The sequence below is a fragment of the Trichomycterus rosablanca genome, chromosome 15 (genome assembly GCF_030014385.1).
Source record: "Trichomycterus rosablanca isolate fTriRos1 chromosome 15, fTriRos1.hap1, whole genome shotgun sequence".
Classification (NCBI taxonomy): domain Eukaryota; kingdom Metazoa; phylum Chordata; class Actinopteri; order Siluriformes; family Trichomycteridae; genus Trichomycterus; species Trichomycterus rosablanca.
Window position 1 is genome coordinate 22,362,041 of NC_086002.1, and position 25,659 is coordinate 22,387,699.

Genomic DNA, 25,659 nt, shown 5'->3' on the forward strand with positions numbered 1-25,659 from the left:
ATAGATAGATAGATAGATAGATAGATAGATAGATAGATAGATAGATAGATAGATAGATAGATAGATAGATAGATAGATAGATAGATAGATAGATAGATAGATAGATAGATAGATAGATAGATAGATAGATAGATAGATAGATAGATAGATAGATAGATAGATAGATAGATAGATAGATAGATAGATAGATAGATAGATAGATAGATAGATAGATAGATAGATAGATAGATAGATAGATAGATAGATAGATAGATAGATAGATAGATAGATAGATAGATAGATAGATAGATAGATAGATAGATAGATAGATAGATAGATAGATAGATAGATAGATAGATAGATAGATAGATAGATAGATAGATAGATAGATAGATAGATAGATAGATAGATAGATAGATAGATAGATAGATAGATAGATAGATAGATAGATAGATAGATAGATAGATAGATAGATAGATAGATAGATAGATAGATAGATAGATAGATAGATAGATAGATAGATAGATAGATAGATAGATAGATAGATAGATAGATAGATAGATAGATAGATAGATAGATAGATAGATAGATAGATAGATAGATAGATAGATAGATAGATACTTTATTGATTCCGAAGGAAATTAGTACAGTGGCCCAGAAGGGTAAATGTTGTTACAAATGATCAATGTTGTTCACGGTGTTTATATCAACATAGTTATGTAGACATAATGTCGCCCTCATGTGGCACTTTTAGAGAATTGTCATAAAAATTAACATGATATGGTAAAATGAGTTCGTGACCATGTTGGTAAAAAAAATCCTTGTAATGTCGCCCTCTTGTGGCACTTATGGAGATTTGCAAAAAAGTAATATGATGTGTTAATATGAGATCTTGTGATCATGGTAAAAAAATCTTTGGGCACTTTTGGAAAACTATTATGATGTGGTAATATGAGGTGTGTTGACCATGGTAAAAAAATAATCTTGTATTGTCGCCCTCTTGTGGCAGTTTTGGAGAATTGTTAAAAAAACTAATATGATATGGTAATATGAGGTTTTGTGAGTATGGTAAAACAAATTTTTTTAATGTTGCCTTGTTGTGGCACTTTTGGAGAATGGCACAAAAGTAATATGATGTGGTAATATGAGATCTTGTGACCATGGTAAAACAAATATTTTTAATGTTGCCCTGTTGTGGCACTTTTGGAGATTTGTAAAAAAAAAAAAATAGTGATATGATATTGTTACGTGCCTGAGGGACACGTGTTTTTTTCTGTTTTCATGTCTTTGTGTTTGGTTGTTCTCTCTTTCTGTCTTTCTGTATTTTTGCAGTACAAGCGGCTGCTGATTGGTTGCAGCGTTTTCTCCACTGCAACCAATTAGAGAAATGGCGGGGCTTCCAGTAAAAAAAAAGCAAGAGACCGCCACAAATAAATAAAGGAAAAAAAAGAATGTTAAGTTAAAGATAGAGTGTATACTTTTAAAAGCATTGTTTGTATAAATACAGCTACAAGGCTATGCTATGAGCACATGCAGGTAGACAGACCACTGTAATTTTAGCCTTGTGATTATTTGTGGCCAGTTTTCTTGTGACCCTGGTAAAAAAAAAATTAGAGAATTGTTATAAAAACTAATATGATATGGTAATATGAGGTCTGTTGACCATGGTAAAAATCTTGTATTGTCGCCCTCTTTTGGCACTTTTGAAGAATTAAAAAAAAAAGTATTTTTATGATATTGTTACGAGCCTGTTTACTACTGCAACCAATTGGAGACATGGTGGAGTGACTGGGGGCGGGACTTTCAGTATAAAAAAAAAAAAAAAAAAAGAATGTCAAGGGCAGTTGTAGCCTAGCAAATAAGATACTGGACTAGTAAGCAGAAGGTTGCTGGTTCAAACCTCATAACGCTTTGGATAAAAGCGTCTGCTAAATACAGAAAATGTAAAGACAAAGCTAGAGTGTTTACTTTTATTATTTAATTCATTGATTATTTGTGGCCAGTTTTCTTGTGACCATAATAAAAAAAAATTATAATGTCGCCCTCTTGTGGCACTTTTGGAAAATTGTTTTAAAAAGTATTATGATGTGGTAAAATGAGATCATGTGACCATGTTGGTAAACAAAAATCTTTATAATGCCGCCCTGTTGTGGCACTTTTGAAGAATTGCAGAAAAAAAAATAGTGATATGATATTGTTACGAGCCAGTTCTCCACTGCAAACAATTAAAGACATGGTGGACTTACTGGGGACGAGACTTTCAATATAAAAGCAGCAGGCGACCGCCACAAATAAAAAAAAGGAAAGAAAAGAATGTCAAGACAAAGATAGAGTGTATACTTTTAAAGCTCTGGTTAAGTAAATACAGCTACAACGTATGTTATGAGCACATATAGGTAGACAGACCACTGTAATTTTAGCCTTGTGATTTTTTGTGGCCACCAGTTTTTTTGTGACCGTGGTAAAAATTTTTTTTTTAATGTCGCCCTCTTGTGGCACTTTTGGAGAATTGTTATAAAAACTAATATGATGTGATATAAGGTTTTATAAACATGGTAAAAAAAATCCTTGTAATGTCGCCCTCTTGTGGCAGTTTTGAGAACTAAAAAAAATGAGTTCATATGACCAAGTTGGTAAAAAAAATCTTGTACTGTCGCCCTCTTGTGGTATTTTTGGAGATTTGCAAAAATGTAATATGATGTGTTAATATGAGATCTTGTGACCATGGTTAAACAAATCTTTGTAAATTTGCCCTGTTGTGGCAGTTTTGGAGATTTGTAAAAAAAAAAAAAAAAAAAATAGGGATTTGATATTATTACATGCCTGAGGGACACGTGTTTTCTGTTCTCATGTATTTGTGTTTGGTTGTTCTCTCTTTCTGTCTTTCTGTATTTTTGCCATACAAGTGGCTGCTGATTGGTTGCAGCTTTTTCTCTACTGCATCCAATAAGAGATATGATGGAGTGACTGGGGGCGGGACTTTCAGTATAAAAAGTAGCAGCCACAAATAAAAAAAAAAAAGAAAAGAATGTCAAAACAAAGATAGAGTGTAAACTTTTAAAGCACTGGTTGAGTAAATACAGCTACAAGGTTATGTTAAGAGCACATGCAGGAAGACAGACCACTGTAATTTTAGCCTTGTGATTATTTGTGGCCAGTTTTCTTGTGACCCTGGTAAAAAAAAAAAAAAATGAAATGTTGCCCTCTTGTGGCACTTTTAGAGAATTGTTATAAAAACTAATATGATGTGGTAAAATGAGATCATGTGACCATGGTAAAAAAAAATCTTGTACTGTGCCCTCTTTTGGCAGTTTTGGAGAATTGCAATAAAATGATATGTTGTGTTAATATGAGATCTTGTGACCATAATAAACAAAAATCTTTGTAATTTCGCCCTGTTGTGGCATTTTTGAAGAATTGTAAAAAAAATTGTGAGATTAAAATGTTACGAGCCTGTTCACTACTGCAACCAATTAGAGATATGATAGAGTGACTTGGGGCGGGGCTTCCAGTAAAAAAAAAAACAGCAAGAGACCGCCATGAATAAACAAAGGAAAGAAAATAATGTTAAGTTAAAGATAGAGTGAATATTTCTAAAGCTCTGGTTAAGTAAATACAGCTACAAGGTTATGTTAAGAGCACATGCAGGAAGACAGACCACTGTAATTTTAGCCTTGTGATTATTTGTGGCCAGTTTTCTTGTTACTCTGGTAAAAAGAATGAAATGTCGCCCTCTTGTGGCACTTTTAGAGAATTGTTATACAAATTTACATGACATGGTAAAATGAGATCATGTGACCATGGTAAAAAAAAATCTTGTAATGTCTCCCTCTTTTGGCAGTTTTGGAGAATTGCAATAAAATAATATGTTGTGTTAACATAAGATCTTGTGACCATAATAAACAAAAATCTTTGTAATGTCTTCCTGTTGTGACATTTTTGAAGAATTGTAAAAAAAAAATAGTGATATGATATTGTTACGAGCCTGTTCTCCACTGCAACCAATTAGAGACATGGTGGAGTGACTGAAAAAGAAAGAAAAAGAATGTCAAGGGCAGTTGTAGCCTAGTGGTTAAGATACTGGACTAGTAAGCAGAAGGTTGCTGGTTCAAACCTCATCACTGCCAGGCTGCCACCGTTGGGCTCTTGAGCAAGGCCCTTAACCCTCAATTGCTTAGACTGCAAAATGTAAGTCGCTTTGGATAAAAGCATCTGCTAAATACTGAAAATATAAAGCTAGAGTGTTTACTTTGATTAATTGATTATTTGTGGCCAGTTTTCTTGTGACCATAATAAAAAAATATTTGTAATGTCGCCCTCTTGTGGCACTTTTGGAGAATTGCAAAATAAAAAAATACTGATATGATATTGTTACGTGCCTGAGGGACACATTTTTTTTTTCTTCTGTTTTTATGTATTTGTTTGGTTATTCGCTCTTTCTGTCTTTTTGCAGTACAAGTGTCTAATGATTGGTTGCAACGTTTTCTCCACTGCATTCAATGAGAGGCATGGTGGAATGACTAAACATCAGCAGTACATTTACATTTACATTTTCAGCATTTAGCAGACAATAGTCGGCAGTGTAGCCTAGTGGTTAAGGTACTGGTCCAGTATTCAGAAGGTTGCCGGTTCAAGCCTCACCACTACCAGGTTGCCACTGTTGGGCCCTTGAGCAAGGCCCTTAACCCTCAATTGCTTAGACTGTATACTGTCATGACTGTAAGTCGCTTTGGATAAAAGCGTCTGCTAAATGCCGAAAATGTAAATGTAGCAGACGCTTTTATCCAAAGCGACTTACACAATGAGCAATTGAGGGTTAAGGGTCTTGCTCAGGGACCCAACAGTGGAAACTTGGTGGTGGCGGGGCTTGAACCGGCAACCTTCTGTTTACTAGTCCAGTACCTTAACCACTGAGCTATCCAGTACAAGTGGCTTTTAATTGGTTGCAGCCTGTTCTCCACTGCAACCAATGAGCAATAGGGTGGCGTGCCTGAGGGCGGGGTTTCCAGTTAAAGCAGGAGACCGCCAGAAATAAATAACAAAGAAAAGAATGTCAGGATAAAGATAGAGTGTAAACCAGTGGCGATTTCTGTAAGACTGCAAGGGAAGCTCAGCTTCCCCTAAAATGTCAAAAATTAAATGGTCAAATATGTACAGCAGTGTTAACATTTCATTGACTACAAATGCGTTAGAACACGTTCATCTTGAAGACGATGAGACGTTCAGAATCAGCTACTTATCACAAATCGACTTGATTTTGTTAACTCATACATTCCCGGAGCGTCAATGCATTTACCCACAGACGCTGAGCGTCTCTTTGCTTCTATGGGGCTGCATGGGCGGGACTTCGAAACTCGCACTATCATTGGATAAATGCCACGATTTTGTCCCGCCCCCGGATGCTGAGCGTCTCTGGGGGTGAATGGGGCTGTGGGCGGGTCTGGACGCTGAGCTTCTGCAAGATGATTGGAGGATCAGTCGAAAGGCTGAATCCCGTTTTGATTGACAGCTGTCGCTGGGAGCTTCAGTCCCATCGCGGATTTTGCGAGTGAAGTCGGAAGACAAACTGCAACCCATTTCATGCCATTTTCTTGAAAACTAACAAAGGGGAGAATTTATACCCCTATACCATCAAAAGGAATCGTAACATTATAGTAAAATGAGATCTTGTAACCTATGTTTAAATTTTTTTTGTGTTGCCGCCCTCTGGTGGCACTTTTGAAGAATTGTAAAAAGTAATATGATATGTTAAAATTTCCAGATTTTACCAATTCTTCCCTCAGGTCCGTCTCAGGTCCGCTATCTTGGTGTCATTCTAGACTCCACTCTTTCTTTTGAATCACATATAAAAAATGTTGCTAAAACTGCTGATTTTTATCTTAAGAACATATCTAGACTGCTCTCCTCTCTTTTCTACTATGTAACTGAAACTCTCATTTATGCACTAATCACTTCCCGACTGGACTACTGTAATGCTGTTCTTTATGGTCTCCCTGCCTTCAAGCTTAAGAGACTACAGCATGTACAAAATTCAGCCGCGAGGGTCCTAACACATACAAGATCACGTGATCACATAACTCCTACACTTAAACAGCTCCACTGGCTACCCATCCAATACCACATTCAATAAATACGTTTTTTTGTTGGTTTTTAAGACTTTGCATGGCCAAGCACTTACATATCTCACTGTACAGCATATTGATGATCCATTCATCTCATAAATCACACTTCCTTGCTCTTCCCTCCATAAAAATAAATAAGCTACTTTATAAGTAAAAAGTATCGGTATCGGATTGATATCGGCGATACTGGCCCTGTATTTACTTGGTATCGGATCGATACCAAATTTTGCAATTAAATCTGTGTGTTTATGTGTGTATGTGTGTGTGTTTTCTTTTATGTATGTATATTTTTATGTATTTTTATGTAATATAAAAAATTGTTAGGAGGATTTAGTGGCGTTGGTGTTGCACGGTGTACACAGTCTGTATTTTACACAGAGATGGTATAAACTGATTGTAGTGTAATTTACAGTATGGCTGTACATTGGTAGAATGTAAACACGCTGGATGAAGGCATAAGGAATGAGCAGAATATTGAATGTTAACCATAAGACTGGTTATTGTAATAGTGGTAATAAAACAACCGAATTCACATTGATGCCTTTTCTAATTTGGTAATTCATGTGTTTCAGCCGCCACCATAGCTAACAAGTGTTAACAAGTGTCATAAGCAAGTGAGATAAAGACCATGACTGAATTAGATTAAAGGGGAAGGCCACTTCCTGTTCCAGCAGGACTAAACCTCTGTGCACAAAGCAAAATCCACAAACATAAAGAGAAGCTCGGCTTCAAGAAGCTCCAGTGTCCTGCACGGAGGCCTGACCGAAGCCCCACTGCACAGCTGAGGAATTAAAGTTTTTGGTGGCACTCACACTCCGGCTGGCACTCATTGTGCTCGCTACCTGATCTGAAGGCATGAGGACCCAGGTGTGGTTCGTCATCTCCAGGTGCGTCTTGTGTTCCTAGGCAGCACAGATGATGTCTGTTGAGCTCAATTTAAAACCTCCTTCTAACCCAAACTATAATAACCCCAAAATGTTTCTAACCGTAACTATGATAACCCCAACATGTATCTAACCCAATTAGGATAACCCCAAGCTAGTTCTAACCCTAAATTAATCCTATTTTTACTATCAGGCAATTAAATTAGAAGGAGGCAGAGTAAAAACATCAACATAATTTCACTATTTAATTTACTTTCACGAAAACAGGTGGGCATTAAAAGTGTAGGTTTTCACATTATCAATACACAAAATCTTATTTCTATAACTTTTGGAACTTAATGACTTTATTTGCTGTTTTTTAGTCCTTTGAAGCAGTCAAGACCAGCTTTGTGATTTCCAAAAAGTACATAAAGTGCTATAAAAAGACCTTGTTGCTTTTGTATTTGAGCTAGCAAAGCTTCACACCTGAATGTTGTGCTTTGTTCACGTTCTTGTATTTCACGGTGTTTAGTACCATAATGGGGAATTAAATTGTAAACCTTAACCGGCTTTACTTCTGACTTCAGTAAATAAATAGTCTTGTTAAGAAATTGCAGTTTCTATCTATTGCACTCACAGTTCTGTTCGCGAACACATTACGGTGAAGATGGATAAACTCGCACACACCTAAATCATAAACTCAGAGGGAAATAAAAACCCCCAGAACACCAACCCCATAAAAAAAGAAAATTAATTAATTAATTAATTTGAGTTCACATATACGGACACATTTCTAAAACAACACATGGCTCCTACACTTACACAAGAGATCTCACTTATTAACATGCATTTTTTTTTTTTTTATAATTCTTTTTAAAACTCAGAAATGGCTTTAACACAGCTAACACTGAAACATAAAATGTCTTCTTTCACTTATTGGGATTGTATTGATACACAGCTTTGACCACTTTCACTTTAACCAAGATGTGTCTGACTTTGAAATATGTTTATGAAACGTTATGCTTTAGCAGAATATGACTTATAACGTCCCATTTCTCACAATACAGTGAAATATACAAACACATTTTTAACACAGATGTCACTTATAAAGACTTGCATCAGTGTTGTTCGGCACAGACAAATCCAAACACTGCTTTACACATTTTTTATGTTTTTATGTGTTTAATGTATTCATTGTTTATGTATTTATTTAGTTATTCACTCATTTATGACCCTAACACCCAAAACATCTATGGCTCTAGCAGTCCAGGTGACACATATTCAGGGCCAGCTGTAGCCTAGTGGTTAAGGTACTAGGCCAGTGACCAAAGGGTCATTGGAAAAGGAGGCGCTAAGCGTCACCGCAAAGTTCTCCGTGATAACATCCAGGGTATTACTAAACCCGCCATCCGCCGTTTGGCTCGCCGTGGCGGTGTGAAGCGTATTTCCGGCTTGATCTACGAGGAGACCCGCGGTGTGCTCAAGGTTTTCCTTGAGAACGTCATCCGTGATGCCGTCACCTACACCGAGCACGCCAAGAGAAAGACCGTCACCGCAATGGACGTGGTGTACGCTCTGAAACGCCAGGGACGCACCCTGTACGGATTCGGGGGTTAAACGTTCAGACCTCCACGCTAACACAACGGCTCTTTTAAGAGCCACCCATATTTTCTACAAAAGAGGAAGTCTTTCTGCTTTATTAATAATATTGTTATTAGTAGTAGTACGTTCACAGATGCGTACATTTGCAAATCACTTGTTTAGCCCCAAAAGCTTGAAAGCATCATTATAAGTAAAAATAACACATTCACTGATGCATTTTTTTTTAGTTCACTTGTGTAGCCCTAAAAGCTTTGAATTATCATTAGTAATTTTACGTTTACTATCAGATCTCTCGTTTAGCCTTCATACGGCGTGTTTGCATACTACCAATGTACAGCCTACTGTAGATTACACTACAATCATTAACACGATCTTTATCTATCTATCTAATCTAACAAACATTTAATAAAATATTGCTATTTAATCTTTTATATTCGGTTTTGAAACATGTATCGACCTCAGATTAAGCGGGAACAGACAACAAAGAACAGATTCTAGTGAATGGGGAAGAAGGGGGCGTGGAACGGTATGTTCTCTGTCCAATAGAAACCCAGGACCTTGGACCAATCAGAGTTACGTGTTTCATCTTGTCTTACTCAGCATGCAGGGTTAATAAAGCGGGCGTGTAGAGCGTCTACATTCACTTGCAGTTTGTTCTAGAGGAAACAGCAGCATCATGCCCGAACCAGCGGGACCTTTTTAATGGACTTTAGACAAATAGTGATCGAGTTTAATTAATTCTAAAAGAAAATGTAAATATTTGTATTATTACATGAAATGTATCAATTAATGTAATATTACTGTACGTGTATGATGTAAATGATATTTGTAATGTGATATAAATTTGTACAATAAAGTTTATTTAAAAACCCGAAGTCCGCGCCCAAAAAGGGCTCCAAGAAAACCGTACCCAAGACCGCCGGCAAAGGAGGCAAAAAGCGCAGAAAGTCCAGGAAGGAGAGCTACGCTATCTACGTGTACAAGGTCATGAAACAGGTCCACCCTGATACCGGGATCTCCTCCAAGGCTATGGGCATCATGAACTCCTTCGTCAACGACATTTTCGAGCGTATCGCTGGTGAGTCCTCTCGTCTGGCTCACTACAACAAGCGCTCCACCATTACCTCCAGGGAGATCCAGACCGCCGTGCGCCTGCTGCTTCCCGGTGAGCTGGCCAAGCACGCCGTGTCCGAGGGTACCAAGGCCGTCACCAAGTACACCAGCTCCAAGTAAAGCGCCTTAGTCGCTCTGGCAAACCAACGGCTCTTTTAAGAGCCACCCATCTTATCAAGATAAGAGAATTTTCCTCTTTTTAAATATTAGATCTGAACATGTCATACACATTATCTAGGTAGCCTCACATGATTTTTTTATTTTTTTATTTACTTATTAATATATTACTAGTTTTGGGCCCTGCTGTTTTTCACGAATTGTCCACGACTGTCACTATGTGGTGAGTTTAGGAGATTACACAATAAAATGTCACTGTACTCTTAAAGTTAATATAATACACTCAGAGCCGTAGAGAGAGAGATGCTACACTCCTTGATCTCGCCAAACAAACCCGGTGCTGTTAAAATAAAAAAAAACGATAACTAACTGTAACTGTATTAGGCGTTTACAAAACTAACGAGAACGTACTAATATTATAAATAGAATAGCCTTCGTTTTCGTGTTCATCATTTTATTTATGAGCATTGTGAACTGATGAAATCGATGTTTTCCACTCGAGCACCGTACGGTACCTCATGCGGTCTTTCCCAATCCGCTCCCTCCTCACTAACACTCCACTACAGAGGGACCCTCCACGTGAACGCGCAAACGGAGGCGGAGTGGAGAGGGGGAGTGAGTAGGGAGCGGATTGAGATTGGGGGGATTGGGCTCCCTGACGGCACTTCATGTTTACATTCCGTTTCTGCTCTCCACGCTAGCCTGCAAAATGACCACAGCAAAAGTTAAGTTGATGTTCTCAGATTGAGCTCCCTGATGTGTGTCTCATGAATTAGTTTATATTATTATTAGGGCTGTCGTTAATCGCGGTAATTAACGCGATTAAAGCGTTAACATTTTTAATCGCGATTAAAAAAAAATAATCGAGATAATTTTTTTAATAAAACTATTTTAATTGAGCTGTTTGTGTCACGTAAATTTGCGTCTCTGTGGTAATTTTTGTTTCTTAAAAGTGCATGAAGCAGAACTCTGATGAACAGAACTTCTGATAGCTTCACTACACACTCGCTCCCTGCGCACTATAGTACACTTAACATTCTTAAAGGGCCAGACACTAGATGTGTAATTCACATTACATGACAGGTGAGAGGAAACATTTTTAAGGAAAAATAGTTCTTGTGTGAATTACAAGGGCAGGAAAAACTACGGCAGATACAGAAGGTGCACCGGGGCCCATGGCAGGGGGGCCTCCACGACATTAACCACTCACCTCACTACCATTGGCTGCACTCGCCAGGTCCTTATTATTATATTACAATATTTTTGATAAGTAAAATTAAAATAACTAAAACTGTGCAGTAAAAATACCAGAGGCAGGATTTTGGACTTGAAGTGTAACTTCTGAGTGACTTTTAATTTATTCTGACCAGCTGTCAGCAGATGCAATTTGTTGAGGGGGCCCAACATTTCTTTTTTGCACTGAAGCCCATGAGCTCCTAGTTACACCACTGGTGTTGCATCTAGATATGGTTCATATTATGAGCGCCTGTTTTCAGTGGCAGGGTTATGGACAGGTAAATATCCTCACTTTTACCAGTTCATGTGAACAGACTCATTTTAAATAACTGACTGAAAGATGGTAACTGTCAACAACTACATTTCAGCAGCAGTATTATACACATTTTGCACTTACGGCTGATATCTTGTGGACTGTTACAGTTTTTGTGGACAGTTGGTTGTTCAACAGTATTTGAAAAACATTTTTAAATGGTATCTTTTGTTGAGTTTTTATTACACAATACTTACTCTGACCTTTTTGAATCCTGCACCTGAAGAATGACCCAAAGTATAAAAAAACTAAAACAAATACTAGAACTAATAAAAACTAAACTAAAACTAAGCATTAAAAAAATAATAAAAATTCAAAAGAACTAGCAAACCCACTATAAAAACGTATTAAAACTAACTAAATTAGAGAGAAAAAAGTCACAATGAAATAAAACTAAACTATTATGAAAAATCCAAAACTATTATAACCTTGATTCCTACATGTAATACATTAGTGAATTCATTGTGAATATGCACAAGTTCATTTTGTCTAATGTTAGTGGTGGAGAAGGTACAGAATGTAGTCGAGTTAAAGTCCATGTAGTTGAGATAAAGTAGAGATATCCACGGTAAAATATTACTCCAGTAAAAGTAGTAAAAAAACAAAAAACATTACAACGGTTCTCTACGGGAGTGTCGCCACTCTGTTCTCTCTACCGCTCTGGATACACTTAAAATATCGTCCTGTTATTATTGTTAGGATTGAAGTTTTGTTTAAGCTGAGAGTGTAATGGTCAACTATTATCATTAAACAGCATTAAGTGGCTCCATTTATATGCATTCTGACATATATATATATATATATGGATTTATATATACCTTGATGTAAATTTGTTTTCTAAAATGTTAATTTGTTTTGCACTTCTTGGCCACTGTAGTTTTTCCTCAGTAAATTGGTCCACAATCGATTTGATGTTTTTTTTTTTTTGTAACTAAAGTTAATTTTAATAATTTTGCCGTTATAAACATGTTAAAAAAAGAAATTCAACAGGGCTTCTATGCAACCCTAAACCTTATTACAATGTACTATAATCGCCGTTTTTGTCAAATATTTTAGTATTGTACAATTAGGTGGGACAGATAGCCATTAGAGACATGACAATGTAGCCCAAAAAATAACCCATACTAGGATATAAGACAGAGTGGGAGAATAGAGCAGTGTATGATCAAAAGTCATAAGTCAAATCAGTAAATTTGTAGTGAAATTGAAATAAAACAAACAAATAGCTTTAAAAACCTTTCAGTGCTTGTGAAAGTAGCATTAGAGACACGTTAGGATAAAAAAATACATCTAAAACACCTGCAGCGGTGTAGGACGAGGTGTAGGGTGAAGGTAAAATTGTGTTTAGGAATGTGTAATATATAAATGGACAACGCTTGTGTTTGTTGCTAGCTTTTGCAGGTGTGTGTGTGAGTGAGAGAGTAAAAAATGTAAGTAAAATAGATGGATATGTCTCACCTGGACTGCTAGAGCCATTAATGTTTTGTTAAAGTGGGTGTTAGTCATGAATGAGTGATTAACTAAATAAACAATGAATACATTAAGTAAATAAATAAAAATTGAGTTAATAAGTTTTCAGATTCTTCGGTGCTGAACAATACTGACTTATAAAGTCTTTATAAGTGACATCTGTGTTAAAAATGTGTTTGTATATTTCACTGTATTGTGAGAAATGGGACGTTATAAGTCATATTCTGCTAAAGCATAACGTTTCATAAACATATTTCAAAGTCAGACACATCTTGGTTAAAGTGAAAGTGGTCTTAGCTGTGTATCAATAAAATCCAAATAAGTGAAATAAGACATTGTATGTGTCGGTGTTAGCTGTGTTAAAGCCATTTCTAAGGTAAACATTAAAAAGTGCAACTTTATAAAAGAGATGTATCAGATAAATAACTAAAATAGACTTGAATCTGTTTTGTGAGTGTTAGAAAGATCAGTAGAATGTGGATGTTGGAGCCATGTGTTGTTTTAGAAATGTGTCAGTATATGTGAACTTAAAACTGACACGGGGATGTTCTGTAGATCTTACAGCACAAATATGTAGGAATAACTTAAATGAATGTTAGTTTATTAAAATATTCTTCTTATTATCATCATTATTATTCTAAATTGTTTTGTTTATTTTTTTCTTTCATTTCTGCTACATGACAGTTAAGCACCCTGGACTCGACCTAGTCCTGCTTGGTAGCTGTGTTTTACTTCGCATTAAACAGAGTAACAGAACAAAAACATGCCAGTAAAGAAGAGGGAGCAGTAAATTGCAGCTTGCAAAAAAAGAGGAATAATAATCAGTAATTATTATTCAGAATAATGTATCAATATCAATAATAAAACACTATTCTAAGTACTCAACACAGGGTACTTACAGGCATCTTAGGACAGACATATTGTAAAATATTAACTGTAAATAATCATAATTACTCATAATAATCAATTAGTTTTTAATATTATAGTTGTTGTCGTAATAATAGTATTATTGGTGATGGTAGTGGTAGTAGTAACTTATAATATAACTAGTTACTTATAATGTTATGGAGAACCAATAGACAATTAGTGGAGCGTGGCTGTAGCTGTTACGTTCATACATTTAAATTTTCAGCATTTAGCAGACGCTTTTATCCAAAGCGACTTACAGTACTGTGACAGTATACAATCTAAGCAATCGAGGGTTAAGGGCCTTGGGGCTTGAACCGGCAACCTTCTGATTACTGGTCCAGTACCTTAACCGCTAGGCTACAACTGCCCTACACATGCCATACAACTGCCATACAACTGTATATGTGTTCTTTTATGTATGTGTGTGTGTGTGTGTGTACATACATTTTACTCAAACACACACAGATACTACTAAGAAACAAAAGTGCTGTAAGAACCGGTGACAAACATACACAACACACAACACAGAATTGCAGGACTGCAGTCTGAGTCCGACACTGTTTAATATCTACATAAATGAATTAGTGTGCAGCCCCCGGACTCACTCTGCAGGACGGGGAAGTAAAATTTCTACTCTATGCAGCTGCACCTAGACCTGTTGGAGCAGTACAGCCAGAACTGGGCCCTAGCAGTAAATCTGAAGAAAACAAAAATGATTGTGTTCCAAAAACAATCCTAGATGTCAGGAACACATGGCACCAGTTTACCATGGTCAGCACTGCCCTGGAGCACACAATGCAGTACACTTACCTTGGTCTCATCATTACATTTACATTTTCAGCATTTAGCAGATGCGTTTATCCAAAGCTGAGCAATTGAACAGCCTTGCTCAAGGGCCCAACAGCAGCAACCTGGCAGTGGTGGGGCTTGAACCAGCAACCTTCTGATTACTAGTCCAGTACCCTAACCACTAGGCCACGGCTGTACTCATTACTGCATCAGGGAGTTTCAGCATGGCAGTGAATGTGTATGGGGTCCACTGAAATTTCACAGTTCTGTTAAATGGGACAAACATCCAACAGAAACCCTGCATGCTGATTTCTGTAGAATGATTTTATAAGTCCTAAGGAAAACACCGACCATTTGGCAATATTGTTTCCTACTGTCATGCTTATAGAGCTACTCAAATCTGAATCTACATACTACACAAACAACAGTGGTCAGAAACTAAGCATCATGTTAGGAGAGGAGAAGGAGAGCAGCACTGTAGCAGCACAGTATGTATCTACCTGCAACAGTCTGAGAGACACGGACTGATACACCCGAACAGAGGAACAGTCTGAATTAACCCACAAAGAGAAAGTGTTACATATATACATGTTTCATTTTATTACTTTTTATTGTTTTAATTTATATTTTCTTTTTTTCCCCTTTGAATAAAGTAGAAAGAGATAAAACATTGTTATTGTTATGGTTTTATATATATATATATATAGTTATATATACATATACATATACAGGGGTTGGAAAATGAAACTGAAACACCTGGTTTTAGACCACAATAATTTATTAGTATGGTGTAGGGCCTCCTTTTGCGGCCAATACAGCGTCAATTCGTCTTGGAAATGACATATACAAGTCCTGCACAGTGGTCTGAGGGATTTTAAGCCATTCTTCTTGCAGGATAGTGGCCAGGTCACTACGTGATGCTGGTGGAGGAAAACGTTTCCTGACTCGCTTCTCCAAAACACCCCAAAGTGGCTCAATAATATTTAGATCTGGTGACTGTGCAGGCCATGAGAGATGTTCAACTTTACTTTCATGTTCATCAAACCAATCTTTCACCAGTCTTGCTGTGTGTATTGGTGCATTGTCATCCTGATACACGGCACCGCCTTCTGGATACAATGTTTGAACCATTGGATGCACATGGTCCTCCAGAATGGTTCGGTAGTCCTTGGCAGTGACGCGCCCATCTAGCACAAGTATTGGGCCAAGGGAATGCCATGAAATGGCAGCCCAAACCATTACTGATCCACCCCCATGCTTCACATGTGTTATCTCACCACTGCTCTTTTCACTCTACACCAATGACTGCATCTCCAGTGACCCATCTGTGAAATTCTTGAAGTTTGCAGATGATACTACAATCATTGGTCTGATTTGCGATGGAGATGAATCTGCTTACCGGCGAGAGGTCGACCAGCTGGTGCACTGGTGCAGTCAGAACAACCTGGAGCTTAACACGCTCAAGACTGTAGAGATGACAGTGGACTTCAGAAAACACTCACCAGCACGGCTCCCACTCACAATTTTAGGCAGTCCTGTTTCAACTGTGGAGTCCTTCAAGTTTTTGGGCACTATTATTTCCCAGGACCTGAAGTGGGAGTATAACATCAACTCCACCATCAAGAAAACCCAACAGAGAATGTTCTTTCTGCGGAAAATGCGAAAGCTGGGACTGCCAAGACAATTCTACACTACGGCCATCGAATCAGTTCTGTGCACTTCCATCACAGTCTGGTTTGGTGCAGCCACAACACAACAAAGGAACAGACTGCAGCGACAGGTGAAGTCAGCTGAAAAAATCATTGGTGCTCCTCTCCCCTCTCTCCAGGACTTGTATACTTCAAGAACCAAGAAACGGGCAGAGAAAATTATCACTGACTCCTCACACCCTGGACACAACCCCTTACCTCCGGCAGGCGCTATAGATCCATCCACATTAAAACCACCAGATTTAAAAGCAGTTTCTTCCCACAGGCGATCTCCCTACTAAATAAATAAATGACTGATAATACATAACACGTAAGCGTAAAAATATTAATCTGCTGCCAAATTGATTACACTGTAGTACTCATCCTACATGTTGTGCACTTTACTGTTTTGTAAATATGTCAGATGCTGCTAAATTACATATCTGTATATTGTGTGTATATAATCTTATAGTTTGGATAATTTTGTGTTTAATGTATACGTTGCTTGTACACTGTATCGTACCATTACTAGAGAGATACCATCAGCCGGAAACAAATTCCTTGTGTGTATCCACATACCTGGCCAATAAATCTGATTCTGAACATGACATGAGGTAATATTTGTGATGGTCATCCTGATGACCTGTATGAATCTCATGAATAACTGATGACACTTGTACCTTAATTACTAAAATAATTAATATATTGCTCCTGCATTAAGGCATACATTAGCAGTGGTGGACAGTAACTAAGTAAATGTAACTAGTTGGGTGAGTTTTTACGTTAACGCCACCACATTTGGTAGTCAAATGTCTTACTTTTTTCTCCACTACATTCTGAACAATCTTCTTTTTGGTTTATGTGTGAATAAAAACGTAACATTGTCAAAATAAAGGAAGCGTGAAGCGATCACACCAATCAGTGTTTTGTTCTTATGATAATTTTAATAAACATTAGTGTCAGATTAATAATTGACACGAGTCTTTTCACCCAAAATGAGTTGATTCATCAAGAGTCTTTTTACAGAAATGATAATGAAACATTAGAGCCATAATAAATCATGCTACTTTTACCTTCATACATTTGTACATTTGAAGGTAAATACTTCGGTACTTTTACTCAAGTGGAGGTAAAGAGTATTTTTTTTTTTATTCATTCATGTATTACATGTAGGAATCAATAATTAATCACTCATGAAATAAGAGATGAATTAATACTATTTCCTGTACCTGCACTATAATGTTTCTGGTACGGTAGTGTGTTTATGAATCTGTTCATTCAGTGCAGGTAAACCTTATGAATCCAGCCACATGGTTTAGTGTTTAACCAAAAGTATTACTATGAATCCTCAGGAAAGTGAAGGGAGATTAGTTTATGCAAAAAAAAAAACTCCTATGCAAAAAAAACCTCTTTAATCTCTGTACTGTATATTGTCTCTACTACTTAATGTCATTGCATTATGTATTGTGTGCTAATATAATGTACTGTGTGTTAACAAGAACGACCTATTAAAAAGTCTTTATAAACATCAATCTTCAGGCAGTTGAAAATACCCAGAAATTGTACACATTTTTATTATTTACCGTTTAATGTCATTCACTGCTGCCTGTCCCATATGAGAACATGACAGCGCGGATCTATCTGGAACTATTGAAGGGGCACATGAACCACGTGACCGCGTGGCGGCGAGATCAAGGAGTGTCACAACTCTCTCTACAGCTCCGAGTGCGTCACACTATCTTAGTACAGTGATATTTTATTCTGCAAGTTATCCTAAACTCACCACATAGTGGCAGTCAGGGCCCAACAATAGTACTATATATAAATAAAAGGTAAGATATTACAAACATGTGAGGCTACCTAGATAAAGTGGGTATAACATATTCAGACATAATACTTAAAAAGAAGAAAATTCTCTTAACTTGATAAGATGGGTGGCTCTTAAAAGAGCCGTTGGTTTGCCAGAGCGACTAAGGCGCTTTACTTGGAGCTGGTGTACTTGGTGACGGCCTTGGTACCCTCGGACACGGCGTGCTTGGCCAGCTCACCGGGAAGCAGCAGGCGCACGGCGGTCTGGATCTCCCTGGAGGTAATGGTGGAGCGCTTGTTGTAGTGAGCCAGACGAGAGGACTCACCAGCGATACGCTCGAAAATGTCGTTGACGAAGGAGTTCATGATGCCCATAGCCTTGGAGGAGATCCCGGTATCAGGGTGGACCTGTTTCATGACCTTGTACACGTAGATAGCGTAGCTCTCCTTCCTGGCCTTTCTGCGCTTCTTGCCTCCTTTACCGGCGGTCTTGGGGACGGTTTTCTTGGAGCCCTTCTTGGGCGCGGCCTTCGCTGGTTCGGGCATGATGCTGCTGTTTCCTCTAGAGCAAACTGCAAGTGAATGTAGACGCTCTACACGCCCGCTTTATTAACCCTGCATGCTGAGTAAGCCAAGTTGGAACACGTAACTCTGATTGGTCCAAAGTCCTGGGTTTCTATTGGACAGACAACATACCGTTCCATGCCCCCTTCTGCCCCATTCACTAGAATCTGTTCTTTGTTGTCTGTTCCCGCTTAATCTGAGGTCGATACATGTTTTAAAACCGAATATAAAATAATCCATAGCAATATTTTATTAAATTTTATGATATATATATATATACATATGTATGTATTTTACACAAAGATCGTGTTAATGATTGTAGTGTAATCTACAGTATGGCTGTACATTGGTAGTATGCAAACACGCCGTATGAAGGCTAAACGAGAGATCTGATAGAACGACCTGCAGCTGCGGCTCCCTTATTTAAGGGCACGCCGCCTGGCTGCAGGTGTCGCACCTTTTGTCTTGTTTGTTCCTTTTGTTTTGGGCACTGCGGTGTCCGTGGGGACTGCTGACGGCTCCCCCACGCTTCTTTTGTAGTTTTAGAGGTACCCCCGGTGGCATTAGGCCATCAGGGTGTGTAGACTGCAAGGTTGAGGTAATTAGCTTTTCTTTTACCTTCTTAGAAGTAGCGTGGTGCGATGTCGTGCAGTCCTCGTACTGTTTTTATTTTGCCCGTTAGCATTTAGCATTAGCGGGTGAAGCCAGCCCCGTGATACGGCGCTGGTCCTCTCCCCGCTAATGTCTACCTAGATATTCTAGTTGTGGTATTCGGCAACCGGTGGGTGGCGACTCGGTAGAACACTCGGTTGATCTGCCAGCACCCCCGGTTCGAATCCGCACTAGGAGCTTTACTCAGTTTGCATAACAGAGTGGCTCTAGCTGCGGCTGATGACGGAGCCCTCTGTTTCCCCCGAACTCCGCCAGTGGCGATTTCGGGGTTTTCGGTAGCTTAAAAATAATTATTCTGGGATTCAGCAACCGCTGGGTGGCGACACCGCTAAGTGCGCGGCTGTCCTGCCAGCCTTCCCGGTTCGAATCCGCACCCTTTTGTGTGCTTTAACAGATTGGCTCTAGCTGCGGCTGATGAAGGAGCCGTCTGTTACCCCGAACTGCGCCTGAGGCGATTTCGGGGCTTTGTAGCGTAAAACATGTAGGCTGGGATTCTGCAACCGCTGGGTGGCGACACCGCCAAGCGCGTGGCCGTACTGCCAGCTCACCCGGTTCGAATCTGCACCCTCTTCGTAGGCTTTAACAGATTGGCTCTAGCTGCGGCTGATAACGGAGCCGTCTGTTACCTCGAACTGCGCCTGAGGCGATTTCGAGGCATTGTAGCCAAAAATAATTGTAGCGCCTTAAGCGCATGAAGTCATCTGCTTTCCCCCGCTGCAGCAGCGCGCTGGTTACGCGCCCGGCTCTCACCGGGCGCGTTCTTTTTGTTGCTGCCTGCATTCCCCAGCTGAAGTCCATCGGGGTTCCTTATGTTTGTTTTTGAGTTCTGTCTTGTGTGTGATGTTCTGTGTTTTTTCTGTTGATAAATAAACTTTTATTTATTTAAACCTCCGCGTTTGAGTCCTTTCTCTCCCACGTGACACTGTGTACACCGTGCAACACCAACGCCACTAAATCCTCCTAACAATTTTTTATATTACATAAAAATACATAAATATATACATACATAAAAGAAAACACACACATACACACATAAACACACAGATTTAGTTCGTGTTTTCACATTTTGGCCACGAGATGAAAGAAACGCTCCACTAATCATCTATTGGTTCTCAATAACATTATAATTACAGTTACTACTACTACTACCATCACCAATAATACTATTTTTACAACAACTATAATACAAATAAAATCATTATTATGAGTAATTATGATTATTTACACCTAATATTTTACAGTATGTCTGTTCTAAAATGTATCTAATTGGAGTTAAGTACCTAGAATAGTATTTTATTATTGTTATATTATTCTGAATAATAATTACTGATTATTAATCTTTTTTTTTTTTTGCATTAGTAGCGTAATATTTTACCCACTGCTGCAATTTACGGCTCCCTCTTTTTTACCGTCATGTTTTTGTTGTTACTCTACTACTCATAACGACTATATTACTCTTATTAACTCAATGCTTTATAGAACCCCATAAACATACACCACTATAAACATTATTAATCATGTGTTATAAGACACCACCTGCCAATCTTTAATCAGCTGTACTTATGTAACCTTGTTTATAATTGTTGTAAGAACATTTAAAGTACATCTCTACACACACACACAAAAACACATTAAACAGTTTTTCCCTAATATTTATATTTTGATAAATAAAACTAAATTAGAACTCAGAACACGCACACACAATGGAACAATAAATAAATAAAAAAAAGTTATGAAAAATGCCCATTTCAGTGGAATCATGTAAGTGGCTCTTAAAAGAGCCTTTGGGGATAACTGGATGGAGTGGGTTCGTTTAAGCACGCTCTCCGCGAATACGGCGGGCCAGCTGGATGTCCTTAGGCATGATGGTCACCCTCTTGGCATGGATGGCGCACAGGTTGGTGTCCTCGAACAGACCGACCAGGTAAGCCTCACTGGCCTCCTGCAGAGCCATGACGGCAGAACTCTGGAAGCGCAGATCGGTCTTAAAGTCCTGAGCGATCTCTCTAACCAGGCGCTGGAAGGGCAGCTTGCGGATGAGCAGCTCAGTGGACTTCTGATAACGGCGGATTTCACGCAGAGCCACGGTACCTGGCCTGTAACGGTGAGGTTTCTTCACACCGCCAGTAGCCGGGGCGCTCTTGCGGGCAGCCTTAGTGGCGAGCTGCTTCCTCGGCGCCTTACCACCGGTGGACTTACGAGCGGTCTGCTTGGTTCTTGCCATCGCGTCTGGAACTCTGCACTTCACCAACTGTAGGACAGAATATGTTAACCCGCCCAACACGCTCTTTTTAAGTACCAGAGCCGCTCCGCGCTCATTGGGCGTCTTGATTACGCTCTTTTCTCATTGGACGAACGTGCTTACATCAAATGTCGCTTACTGGTCGGCGTTCTGCAACTGCCTCGTTTCAGAAAACATAATATTTCCTCTATGCTGTTGGCGGGATTTATAATACTTTACATTGTTTTTTTGTGCTTTTAAAACAGCCTACAATCGCATTTAAAGTATATAAACTTTTTAAAAAAGTATTCTTGATTTTTTCGTCCATTTTGCTTATTATTGTTATTATTATTAGCATTATTATTATTATTGTTCCATGTGTATTACACAAACACGTTTGTTGCACCACTTTTAATCGTCTATATTGTTGGTTTTGCTACTGCAAGTGATCTGTAACTTCACTTGTGTACACATATATAGGGATATATGTAAATATAGAGAAAATAATAATACTTAATGACTTGTTCATTTTACCATGACATAAATCATGTGTTTTATGCCGTGTGATTCTATGAAACGATATTACATTTATTTACACATTATCTGGGGAAATTGCACTTTTTCTGTGGAAATGGGGGGCTCTTAAAAGAGCCTTTTGGTTAGAACACGAGAGCGACTTTACTTGGACTTGGCCGCTTTCTCGGTCTTCTTGGGCAACAGAACAGCCTGGATGTTAGGCAGCACACCGCCCTGAGCGATGGTTACACCTCCAAGCAGTCTGTTCAACTCCTCGTCGTTACGCACGGCCAACTGCAGATGACGAGGGATGATACGAGACTTCTTGTTATCTCTGGCGGCGTTACCAGCCAACTCGAGGATCTCAGCGGTCAGATACTCCAGCACGGCAGCCAAGTAGACAGGAGCACCAGCTCCCACACGCTCGGCGTAATTACCCTTACGTAGCAGTCTGTGAACACGGCCCACGGGGAACTGAAGGCCGGCACGTGATGAACGAGTCTTGGCCTTAGCCCTAGTCTTACCACCGGTTTTTCCTCGGCCACTCATTTTGATGATCAGATGCGTTCGTCGAACAAAACTGAAGTAAGCTGGGATAGCGCTCGAAACGGTATGATATAGGCAAACTGCCTCTCTCCTATTGGCTTAGAGCGAAGGCACAGCTGTGCCAATCCTAAACGCGCCGTCACGTCTCAGGGATACACATACACGCCCCCTCACATATTGCCCCGCCCCTCCCCCCTCTCTTCTCCTCCGTTCTCCCGCCCGTGTAATGTATGATACAGAAAAGCTTCTCTTAAGCATCAATTACATTATATTATGTCACAATAACATTTACACTAACAATTACACTATGTAAGGTGCTCATATACGTAAATTCACATACATATACACATTTATACGGACAGTTTTATGGGGATGTGTGACAAAATCATTAATACACATAAAACAAGACCAGTCATACTTAGTGTTTTTAACTCCTTGCTTATCACTCTTTCCACAAAATATGTTTGTATGAATAGTTGTATGTTTGCATGAATGCTTATATGTATGTATGAGTTTAGGAAACGCGACTCTTTATGGGAGGAAATAGGTGGCTCTTAAAAGAGCCGTTTTAATAAAACAAAAGTAATAAATTAGGAACATGTTTACTTCTTCTTGGGTGCAGCTTTTTTGGCCTTGGTCGCTTTGGGCTTAACGGTCTTGGGTTTGGCTGCCTTGGCTTTTTTAGGACTCTTGGCTGCCTTCTTGGGGGTCGCCGGCTTCTTAGGGCTCTTGGTGGCTTTCTTAGCGGCGGCAGCGGGTTTCTTGGCTTTCTTGGGGGACTTCTTAGCGGCGGGCTTCTTGGCTGTTACCTTCTTGGGCTTCTTTGCAGCGGCGGGTTTCTTTGCGGCCTTTTTCACTTTAGGAGCGGCGGCTTGTTTGGCCGCGGGCTTCTTCGCCTCGGTCTGCTTCTTGTTGAGCTTGAAAGAGCCTGAGGCGCCGGTGCCTGTTAGGTTTTTAACATAACATCATTATTAAACATAAATTACATCCAGACCACATGGTCTATTGTTCAACATGTCGCCGGCTAGGCTCTCTCCCTGACTCCTACAGAAGGGGGGGGGAGGCAGAGCCCGGGGCTTGTTAGCACACTTCATTGGCTCCACCAGCAGTAAAGGAGGAGGAGCCTAGCTGAGTTTAAAAACTGGCGGGGAGAAAGGTTCGGCCTCTTTCTTACGTGGTGTGTCTAGACTGCAGGAGTAAGGAGCGCCGGTCGGCTTAGCTCTGATATATATTCACAGATTATTTTTACACTTAATAAAGTGTTTTAAAGAGTACTTTCTGGACTTCTCGACTGCTTTCTTCAGGACCTTTTTGAACCAAAAGATTCATCCTAACAAATGGTAGCAGAGGATGGTTCAAGAGGTCTGAGAATTGCATCAGAATTAATTCAGCTGACTGAAAAAATCTTTTGTACTCAGTACAAGGGCGCGCCTACTTAAAGTAAACAGACGTTCTCTGTATATATATTAGATGCATTTATTATTTAGTGTACTGAGTGTGAAAGTGAATCTCAGAATCCGTAAGTGTCTGATTAAATTACTAAAGTATCATTAGATAGTTTAAAACTGTGAATATATGTTGGAGCTAAAAAATGTGTGTTTCCTGATATCTGAATTTGAACCAAACCGGTTAAAATAAATGTTAAGGGCGCCATTGTGTATGGAACACTATTGGAGGGAAAGGGGAGTCTGTCTGCTATGGGAGCGAGACTCGTCTAATTCGAATTGTTCTACATTTTAATTAGCCTGTCTGTTATGGGAGCGGGGCTTAATTAATTTGATAGTTCTAAATTATAACGAATTTGTCGGTTATGGGAGCGGAATTCGTAATTCGTGTGGGAAATCTTGAAAGAATCTGCCGGTGCTGGAAACGGGATTCGATCTATAAGATTGTCCTATATACGGGCTTGTCTGTTAGGGCAACGGAGCGCCGTTTAATCTTGAAAGAATCTTTTGGTGCTGGAAACTAGATTTGATCATTAAGATTATTCTAAATTCGGACCTGACTGTTATGGGAGCGGGGTTCGGTTAATTAGACTACTTTAAATTCTAAATCAGGTTCGAAAAACAGTACATCAGGAGTTTTGTTTGTCAGTAAGTCTCTGTGTATGTTTGTCTGTGAAACCGTGTGCTGGATGTGCAACGTGGTTTCTTTTGTTGTCGGCGCCATTTTGTTTCTTGAGAACGCAGCGTGGCTTTCTGTCTGTCCGCCATTTTGGCTCTGTCTGTACGCCATTTTGTCTTGGGAATGCAACGTGGTCTCCCGTCTATCCGCCATTTTGTTTCTTGAGAACGCAGCGTGGCTTTCTGTCTGTCCGCCATTTTGGCTCTGTCTGTCCGCCATTTTGGCACTGGGTTGCGCAGCGTGGTTTCTTTTGTTCGGCGGCCATTTTGGACCAGAGAGCTGAGCGTGGTTTTCTGTCTGTCCACCATTTTGGCTCTGGGAGAGCTGAGCGTGGTTTTCTGTCTGTCCACCATTTTGGCTCTGGGAGAGCTGAGCGTGGTTTTCTGTGTATCCGCCTTTTTGGCTCTATGTGAGCAGCTTGCCGTATCTTGTCCATCGGCTATCTTTGTCTTTGTACGCCTGGATTGGGTAAGTGCTGCAGTTAATTTTATAATCAACTTTATTTTTATAATCTTAAGATAACTGAGTTAAGATGAAGTATTTATGGTACCTTATTAAGTGTGTTTTAAGGTAGATAGCGTTCTTGAACTTTAAGGTTCTTAAACCAGGAAAGGGGGTACTTAGAGTGGAATTCATCCATGTGTGACATAGGACATTTTCACACATAATTAAGGAAAATCTCCTTAATCAGAGTTGTTATAGTGAATAAGATTAAAATTATGTGAGTAACACAGCGCTTGTTAGTCGTGATAGGTGATTTGCTGGGTGTATTGGTGCATGTATTATTGAGAGATTGCTATATTGTTTCTTTGTTTAATGTATGGGGTAGTGCTGGACAGTGATTTGATGTCGATGTATGTCGCGATGGAAAATGTTTCAATAACGGTGATATGATTTTTGGGCAAATTCGATCGGTGCGCATGCGTCGGTGAATGATGACGTACGCCGCATGCACGAGACCAGTGCTCAGTGTTAAGGCTTTGTTTACACTGGTTACAGTAACAAA

The 25,659-nt window shown here is 39.3% G+C and overlaps 4 protein-coding genes across 4 annotated transcripts; 2 read left to right on the forward strand and 2 right to left on the reverse strand.

Moving 5' to 3' along the window:
* Positions 1–6,956: 6,956 nt before the first annotated feature.
* On the forward strand, positions 6,957–8,581 carry LOC134328386 (histone H4-like). Its single transcript, XM_063009488.1, has 2 exons — positions 6,957–6,988; positions 8,296–8,581. Exons 1-2 carry the CDS (start codon positions 6,957–6,959, stop codon positions 8,579–8,581), a joined length of 318 nt encoding a protein of 105 aa, XP_062865558.1.
* A 432-nt stretch (positions 8,582–9,013) lies between these two features.
* LOC134328387 (histone H2B-like) lies at positions 9,014–9,814 on the forward strand. Its single transcript, XM_063009489.1, has 2 exons — positions 9,014–9,063; positions 9,424–9,814. Exons 1-2 carry the CDS (start codon positions 9,014–9,016, stop codon positions 9,797–9,799), a joined length of 426 nt encoding a protein of 141 aa, XP_062865559.1. The 3' UTR covers positions 9,800–9,814.
* Positions 9,815–18,127: 8,313 nt separating this feature from the next.
* LOC134329016 (histone H2B-like) lies at positions 18,128–18,562 on the reverse strand. The gene has a single exon (XM_063010258.1). The coding sequence runs from the start codon at positions 18,554–18,556 to the stop codon at positions 18,182–18,184; it is 375 nt and encodes a 124-aa protein (XP_062866328.1). The 5' UTR covers positions 18,557–18,562; the 3' UTR covers positions 18,128–18,181.
* Positions 18,563–21,044: 2,482 nt separating this feature from the next.
* Positions 21,045–22,532, reverse strand: LOC134328902 (histone H2A-like). Its single transcript, XM_063010139.1, has 2 exons — positions 22,156–22,532; positions 21,045–21,252 (listed from the first exon to the last, which is right to left on the reverse strand). The coding sequence occupies exons 1-2, from the start codon at positions 22,530–22,532 to the stop codon at positions 21,060–21,062; spliced, it is 570 nt and encodes a 189-aa protein (XP_062866209.1). The 3' UTR covers positions 21,045–21,059.
* Positions 22,533–25,659: the final 3,127 nt, after the last annotated feature.

Coding starts and splice junctions, on each gene's coding strand:
- LOC134328902 (XM_063010139.1), bottom strand. CDS start 22,532: ATGAGTGGCCGAGGAAAAACCGGTGGTAAGACTAGGGCTAAGGCCAAG. Junction 21,253..22,155: donor AAGACCGAGAAAGCGGCCAA/GTCCAAGTAAAG, acceptor GCGCCTGGTTAG/AGAGATCGCTCAGGACTTTA.
- LOC134329016 (XM_063010258.1), bottom strand. CDS start 18,556: ATGCCCGAACCAGCGAAGGCCGCGCCCAAGAAGGGCTCCAAGAAAACC.
- LOC134328386 (XM_063009488.1), top strand. CDS start 6,957: ATGAGGACCCAGGTGTGGTTCGTCATCTCCAG. Junction 6,989..8,295: donor GTGTGGTTCGTCATCTCCAG/GTGCGTCTTGTG, acceptor CAGTGACCAAAG/GGTCATTGGAAAAGGAGGCG.
- LOC134328387 (XM_063009489.1), top strand. CDS start 9,014: ATGTATCGACCTCAGATTAAGCGGGAACAGACAACAAAGAACAGATTC. Junction 9,064..9,423: donor ACAACAAAGAACAGATTCTA/GTGAATGGGGAA, acceptor TGTACAATAAAG/TTTATTTAAAAACCCGAAGT.